We start from the raw sequence: 8,462 nt of genomic DNA, 5'->3' as shown, positions 1-8,462 counted from the left end.
AGGAAGTACTTTGTAAATCCACTCTGCATTATCCAACCGGCACCCAAATTCTGACCTATGGTCACAATCCTGACCTGAACAGCTCCATATATTAATATTAATGCAGGGTCATAGCTCCACCTACTGATCAGTGTGAAAATGAAGTTGTTGTAACACCGCTGTACATTGTGCAATTGACCCAAAATTGCTCACGCTACATCAGAGCCCCTACTTGAACAGATCTATTAGTCTGTATGTAATAATAGTGATGGCGTCACCTACTGGCAACAGGAAGTAAGCTTTGTTTTACAACTATAATTCGATTTACATAAAATGTTCACAGTGTGATCTGCAATTGATAGCGTAGACGGTAATGCGCAGTTAGTAGGCAAGGATCGACGTCGCTTGACAGACACAGGAAGTGAAGCTTTTATCCTTCCCGCAGTGCATAAAACGCATGCAACGCGGAGCCGTGTGCCCGGTCACCGATTTGCTCTCTCCACCAACTGCAACAGGTCCTGATTTGCTTGTGCTCGGGCCCATTCAGTGTTGCAACGCAGCCTTAGTTCAGTTTGCAGTTCAGTGACCTCACCTACTTTCTTGATTCTTGTTGTTCTGGGTTTGTACCCTCATGGTTGAATGCACTTATTGTAAGTAGCTTTGGATAAAAACGTCAGCTAAATGTAATGTAACAACATATACGATTTCTACTCTGGAACTAAGTCTATTCTCAGGTTCTCTGGTAGAGAGTTCCAGCGGCTAGTTTTGCTGTGATTTAAGACTTCCTTATAGCCTGAATTTATTTTAAAAAAACACAAAGCTGTATCATCATATTCTCTCATATTAAAGTCTGTTTTTAAATGTAGACATTAGTCAAAGGGGATTGACCCACTAAGGAAACAGATGACAAGGGGACAAAATTTAATAATTCAAATAAGGTGCAAGTACAAAGCAGCACAATAGGTGTGTTTCAAATCAGATGCTCTCACAGATGTTGCTGCAGTAAATTAAAAACCTCACAGTAAAAATAACATTAAAATAATTAAGTCTCATACAGTCTTTAAACCAATGTTTTAGCTATTCCGTTTGAATGACTATTATGGGGTGTTGTTGGTGATAAATCCTGTAATAAAGTAATTGAACCTGATGTTTTACACAGTTACTCAGGGATTAGTTATTAATTCGTAACTTTATATGTATATTTTATTCTGTTTTACAGTACCATTCTCAGTCAGTTCAGTGAATTCAGTCATTCATCATAGATGCATGTTCATGCTGAAGATGTAAATGTACTGATGCTCATCACTCAATTCTATATAAAGAACCAAGAACTGTTTACAGCATCTGCATTCACTCTCTTACTGTCGTGGATAAAATGGTCCCAGCGGTTCACAACATTTTAACATTCAACAATCTCCAACAGAGGATAACGTAATACGTTGGTAGTTACTGAGTATTAACCATTTGTATCCCTTATTGTAATCACAGGGAATTTCCCTGCTATCTACAAAATCATTATTTAAGTGGAAACTGTGAAGCTAATTCAAGGAAATATTGCAGGCTTGAAACACAGTGTGAAGGTAATTGTCTTGTCACTGCCATGTTGTCCTCTGTCATATGGAAAATACCTGTAATTTCCAAAAAGCTACACGTCATACAGGCAGTGGAAAGGTATCAAGTGACATTTCCTGGTTCCTACCTTGTCTTCATTAAGTATTAGGGTGTGTATTTATGTTTCATTCAAACAGGTTTCTGGACAGGCTACACTTTACAGACCATGAGAAAGAGACTAATGCTCTTTCTATTCAATTCAATAAAATTTTAATTGTATAGTGCCCAATCATAATACACATTATCTCAAGGCACTTTACATAGAAGGTCAAGACCTTAAAAACTATAGAGAAACCCAACAGTTTCCACAATGAGCAAACACTTTGGCAAATGTGGAGAGAAAAATGGGGAGGAGAGGGGAGAGAAGAGAGTTATAAAAAAGTATATACATGGATTAGTGGGTGACATGTCCTGAGAAAATATGTTTTCAGTTTATACAGAGAGGTTAAAAATAAAACAGGAAATGAGACAACAAACATAACTAGATATTTCCACTCTGTGACGCCCGTAGATTTCCATTTAGCTGCCATCTCTTTAAATTGGCTGACAGAGACCATTACATTATGGCTTGCAATGGAACATTTTACCATCATACCACACTAAATATTATCTCTGCTTATGCATACTATTTCTGCTTACGTAACTGCCAAAAGGCATTAGAGCCACAAATCTGAGACTGTGCTCGTCTTCACCCACCAAGACCTCAAAGAAGCCTTCAGCCTGTGTCTGGGTTTTGGCTTGGCCAGGAGGCCTTCAGCATGTGTCTGTGTCTTATCTCCTGGGATTTAACGATTCACTCAGTTCACACACATTGTTCTCACAACACATACCTGTAGTTCTTACGCACACCCTCACACACACACACACACACACACACACAGTTCAACTCTTCACAGACACACATTTCTTCATTGCATCTGCATAAAAAGCACACGCCTGCAACTGTTTCTTTGTCATTCCCTCTGCAGAATGCTCGTCGCATGCTGTATGATTGTCTGACCTTCCTTGCAAGGAATAAAGTATACTTAAAAGACTATGATTCTCTAGTCTCTTTATTTCAGAAGTCTCACCAGGTCAAATTTCCATCACAGGCTGAACCAGTTTAAACATGTAAAATGAAAATTAACCATGAAACCAAAATAAAAACCAATTTTACACTGTAGTTAAGAATCTATTGATCCAAAAAGCTGTGGTGTTCTCAAAAGGTGGCTGGGAAATTTCCAATCTGACTGGTTTTCTGAATAGTTCTATTTCCTGGACTGCGACCAACCAGTCTCTCTGAAGATCCATTGCAGTGACTGCCAGTCTTTGGTATTTATGAATCTTCCAGGAAGTCAAGGGATAAAATAAAAGAGATGACAATAGGTGCTGCAGAGTCTTGAAGGAGCAACAATTTACCCAGAGCATATTGTTGCTGAGAGAAATTGGTTTATTCGCAGAGTTATTTATTCTGTTCCTTTTGAACAGTGAGACTCTGATCAATTCCTTTAAACAGTTCATTAAATAGTCCCACAACCACATGGACTGAAACAATCATGGGGGCTAACTCCTTAAAATATGACTCTGCAGTCTGTGTACACCTTGAAGAGAAAGGGGACTCCTTCAAGGAAGAAAGACTCAAAAATCCAAGGCCTGCATGGGGGAGGAAAGTAGATTAGACAGAGACATCATTGAGTTCATTCTGGTCTGGCTGGAAAAACCTTCCTTGACCAGGAAGATGAGTGCAGACATCATCAAGAAAACATGCAGTTGCATAAGACCAAGCTATTGTTTTGCTCACAGGGGCAGAGACAGTTCTCCACCAAGCCATATAAATACAGGTGAGGCTGTCCCAGTCACCATCATTGCTTGGACGGGATCTTCCAAAACCATGCTCCACTTCAGACTCAGCACCACACTGTGTGAGTACACATCTGACCGACAACTAGAAGAATAATGATGTGGGTTTTGTTTCTGCTGTTTCTTAAGAGGCTGGGAACTTTCTGATAGGAGTCGTATCTCCTGAGGGAACAGTTGATCCACACAAAAAAGCCTGATGGAAGGCCTCAGTGTCACGATATATTTCATACTTTCTGATATAATCAACATTTTGTCAAAAGTGTTTCCCATTGAAATGAATAAATGAATGTTCTTTTACAACTAAAACTACTGTATTCTGCTTTTTGATCTATTGTACAGGTATTCTTTTTTTTTTTTTTAAGTTTTCTTTGTGTGGGGCTGTTATGAGTTTATAATGGTGGTCTATGGGGGCAGGTTATGAAGGTTATTGGTATATAGCTTGCTACCAATTGGTCGTAAGCTGACTTCCCTTGTTGCCTTACTGCTTTTTGGGGAAGAAAATGTTTTCATCCATGTGCTTGTTGTTGTGCCAGGGTTGTAATTGTGTGTTTGGCACAAATGATTGGTGTGTTGCATTTTTCCTATTGTTTGTCTGGGAGCAGATTGTCTTTTTTTTTTATGAATCCAAACCTAATAATCTTGGAGATTTTAAGTAAGTCACTTTGTAACTTATGCTTGTGTTTTTTTTCTGAGACATTTTGACATTTTGACAATTTGTTTCTTTTCCAGTGCTGGCAACAATATGTTTGTTCCAGACAACAGGTAAACACATGAGAGACTATGTTCTAACACTATGTTCTAATTTATTTTCTTTATGTGCCTTGGACACATTTGAATTTGTACTTTCATATCTGTTATTTCAACAGTCTCCACAGAGACAGTCATCACCTGTGACAATGGCATTAATGTCCAACGCTTGAGCTGTGGTATGAATTTTCTATATCTTTGTGTCCACAATAAATATTACACTTGTTCTTGGAGGCCATAATAAACTGACTCAACTAGTGTCCAGGCATTGAAACATTTCAGATGGTGCACATTAACAGTGGCTATTTATCTGCAAAGTAACTAAGTGTCTATTACGAATGTCACCGACCCCAATTCTTTTTTTTTAATGCATACGTCATCAGGATAATAAAATGTCTTATAACCCCATATATTATAACCTTTACATGTTCTGCATGTTTTAACAAAATGTTTGAGAGACCATTTTTTACTTGAATAGATCATAGGTGACTATATTTTTATGAAAAGTGAGAGAGTATCAGCTCAGTCTGTGAACAATAAGCACAAACCAAAAATCTGTATTTATCTCTCGTCCTGCCTCTCAATCCCCCCCCCCCCCCCCCCCCCCCCCCCCCCCCCCCCCTGGTGTGTTAACAGACACCGGAGTGGTCCGTGTGGACGCAGCCCTGTACGGACGTTCAAACAGGGAGACCTGCAGTGCGGGCAGACCTCCGCCACAACTTGTCAATACAGGTTGTTCTCAAAATGGCACTGTGAATGTCATGAAGAATAGGTACTCATTACATTTACAACTGAATTTCCTGTCATGAAAAATATATTTACTTGTTCATCCTTATAAATGACTAAGTTTAAATCCATATTCACGATTGAATGATCATGTTCAATCCTTGTTTTTATTGTAGATGCGCTTTGGAATATAATTGTGTAACCAACTGCTTTTATAGGAGTTAAATAGGGAGGTACTGTAGGAATGAGGAAAGTGAACAATGTGTGTATCCACGGCCTAGGTCGGCTCATGTGGAAGTAATGGTGGGAGTGTACTTACACTTCAGCCCACAGAAGGAGGACTGAGTAATGGTATTAAAGTTGATGCACAATTGAGACAGTTCTGCTCTAATGAAGATTTCCCTCCCACATTATGGGCCTGATCTACAGAGATCCCAAATAAAGAGTGCTAAATTGCGTGTGCATTAGGAACGATTGCGCGTTTGTTTCGTGGGTGCGTTTTGCGGGTGATCTACTAAAAATAATTGTGCAAATGATAACAGGTGCAAACATGGTAGAGGCAGTAGAATTTAAACGAGTTTTTGCGTGCGTTACTAGATTCCGCCATGGAGCATTACGGGGAACAGAGTGACTGCAAGCTCAAAGTGAAATTTAGTGGCCATGGAATTGGAGGTGTTAGTGGAAGATTCAAACAAACATGTTGAGATGCCTCTGACCAATAGTGAGCAGCAGGTTCACTTTCTGTGGCACCGCAATTGTTTTCAGGCTTTGTAAATCACATTGCGTGTGCTTAATTAAAGTATTTGCATCTCCTCCTCCCATTATTTTACGCACTGAGGTAGAAACGCCAGATATTGAATGTTCATTAAGGCAAACGTACTAAATGGACAGCGCGTGTTATTCTGCACGCAATCCTCAGTACGCACCGTTAGTAGATCAGCTTGCATGTTTTTTTGCGGGTGAAATCATGTTTTCACACGTTTTTATACGCGCAAACCTTTAGTAGATCAGACCCTATGTGTACTGTAAATGTGTGTGGATGCTGCTGGCAGTGAGTTAATGGTTCAGTGTCACTGTGAGCTGTGAAAAAGATCTTAAGTTCTTGGAAAGAATAGACCAATCGACACCATATCATAAGAATTATAGGTTTTACAAGACATTAGCAATGAATACTCGGAGAAATGAATGCAGCAGATTAAGAGGGAAGATGCACGCTGAGTGTTGGTAGAAATAAAGGCTGCGGCTGTGTCCCATTTCAGGGCACACATCCTTCTGAGGCTGCATTTGAAAGACGAAGGCGTCATAGCAGCATAACATGGCTGTACCATATCAAAGGCTCCTCAAAAATACGTCCTTCCATTCCTGAGTAGTGCAGGTTCCATCAATAGCTGTATCCCAATACAGGGGCCGACGCCTTTGGAAGACGAGGTCTAGCCTGCCCAAGAAGGAGGTGGTGTTCATGAATTTGGACACGATAGGAAGGTTTTAATGCCCCGTGGATACCACTTGCTGTGCGTTTGGTCTCGTTGTTTGCTGGCACCACTATCACTTTTTTAAAACGATTCTTCACCAATGCACGATTAATTCTGGGATAGGTTGGGCAGGGAAGGATCCACCCGCCTGAGCAGTATCTGTCGCCTCACACCTTCCTGTGCTTTTGCTTTGTGCTAAAAACATGCTCTTCTCCTAAAGGTGTGATGGCAAGAAGGTGTGTGAGATAAACACAAATTTGCTCCGTACCTCTGATCCCTGCTATGGAACCTACAAGTATCTGGAGACCAACTACACCTGTGTCCCAGCAAGTCAGTCACACATCTGCACAAAAACCTATCGCAACTCAAAGCTGTATATATTTTTGGAAGTGTGATGTCTGATGGGATTTGTGTTACTTTAACAGTTAGCGTTGTTGCATGTGAGGGGTCTTCGACACATTTGTTCTGTGGTAAGTTTAAAACCAGTTTTCTATTTTGCATTCATGATGGTCAATGGATGAGCTATATCGAAATTACTTGCACTTCTTTTTTCTTCTCTACTTTCTTTGTGTCAGATGGAGGGCAGGTTATATTTGTGATAGGAGCTGACTACGGACGCCATGACCAGACTACCTGCTCCTATAAACGGATTGCCTCTCAACTTAGGAATGTTGAATGCTCCGGGCCCACGAGCAACGTGGCTGACAGGTACAGTTGTTCAGCTTTTACTAAATACAGTATAATAATTTGCAGATGGAGAGGCTTTGATAACAGATATGAAAATCCATCTCCTCCAAAACACATCTGTTCCTCTGCATCCACAGCTGCAATGGGAAAAACAGCTGTACTTTCCATGCAAGCAACAGCGTGCTTGGAGACACATGTGGAGGCACTTACAAGTACCTGGAGGTGGCTTACCTGTGTGAATGTAAGTCGCTGTGTGTCTGGAGAGAATCTATAATACGACATTTGCAAAGGAAAAAACTGCACGGTGGGAAAAAAACAAGACCTTTAATAGCTAAATGATTGTTCTTAATTGAATTTTGTTTTCTTTTGCAGATCCCTTGTACAACTCCTGACAAGTTAACATATTGAAATTACATCACAATAAACATTTGCAGAATAAAATAAATGTGCCACCGTCTGATTTTGTCCACTGGCCTGAGAAAAATACTTGCATCACCCAGTTCCTTCCAGATGAGTATACTAGAATACCAATATGGAATATTTAGGCCCATACAGGTTGTTAGGAAGTTATTTCAAAACATTGATTTATTTTGTTGTACAGCACTTTGGTCAACTCTGGTTGTTTTTTTAAATGTGCTTCATAAATAAACTTGACACAGACACTACATGAAGCCCTGAACAAGATCAAATTATAACTAGTCTTCCTTTAAGTGGGATGCAAAAAATTCTTCGATCAGCAGCTAAAAATCTGCTGCACAGGAAGCGAGGAGTTTATCACTCATTGGAAGAAGTGTGTGGTTACAATGTAACAAAGAAAAAGCTAAAATCACACTTGGTATACAGCACATTGCTCTTCTAAAGACAAACAATCCTAAATACAGTACGTTGTTTACAGCAAGATCCATTATATCCTGAGTAATTGACAAAAAAGCCCTGTCGTGCAATGTGAAGGAAAGTGATAATACATTCCTGGATCGGCACCAAAGATTTAATGGATTCTGTGCTGGCCCGAGTGCAGATGGATCCAGCTGTTTATGCCTAATCCTGCTGACAGAACACATTTGAAATACTGTAGAATGAGTGAAAACAGAAGTATTTAAGAGTTTATTTAGCCAGACATTAACTGCTGCTGCTTAAAGGGGAAATACCAGGTGTTGATGAATAGATGTAAACAACTTTTAGTAATGTGAATATCAATGTTGGGTCGTCAGTTTGTAAATAATACAAAAATAAGAGTATTTCGAAAATGTCATACTGATCAAGCGGTAGTGGCAAAAGGACTTTCTTTAATTATAATAGCATACGGTTCAAAAAGATGCACATTTATCATACATGTGATGATTACAGGATGCTGTTCGCTGAGCTCCCTGAAGTAAAAGCATGTAGGGTGAATTCAGGTAA

General features: G+C 39.7%; 1 protein-coding gene across 1 annotated transcript; it reads left to right on the top strand.

The window, feature by feature from the left end:
* Positions 1-1,251: 1,251 nt before the first annotated feature.
* On the top strand, positions 1,252-7,506 carry LOC117764611 (L-rhamnose-binding lectin SML-like). The gene is made up of 10 exons (XM_034590536.1): positions 1,252-1,268; positions 3,373-3,491; positions 4,159-4,191; positions 4,296-4,355; positions 4,813-4,948; positions 6,595-6,704; positions 6,800-6,844; positions 6,950-7,082; positions 7,199-7,302; positions 7,434-7,506. Coding segments are annotated over exons 1-10 (762 nt in total). The 5' UTR covers positions 1,252-1,266; the 3' UTR covers positions 7,454-7,506.
* Positions 7,507-8,462: the final 956 nt, after the last annotated feature.

The sequence above is a fragment of the Hippoglossus hippoglossus genome, chromosome 7 (genome assembly GCF_009819705.1).
Source record: "Hippoglossus hippoglossus isolate fHipHip1 chromosome 7, fHipHip1.pri, whole genome shotgun sequence".
Lineage (NCBI taxonomy): Eukaryota > Metazoa > Chordata > Actinopteri > Pleuronectiformes > Pleuronectidae > Hippoglossus > Hippoglossus hippoglossus.
This window is presented reverse-complemented; position numbering and strand designations above follow the sequence as displayed.

Bases quoted from the DNA above. Each gene is read 5' to 3' on its own strand.
- LOC117764611 (XM_034590536.1), top strand. The intron at 6,705-6,799 runs GTCAGTCACACA...TTACTTTAACAG, and splicing joins CTACACCTGTGTCCCAGCAA to TTAGCGTTGTTGCATGTGAG. The intron at 7,083-7,198 runs GTACAGTTGTTC...CTGCATCCACAG, and splicing joins ACGAGCAACGTGGCTGACAG to CTGCAATGGGAAAAACAGCT.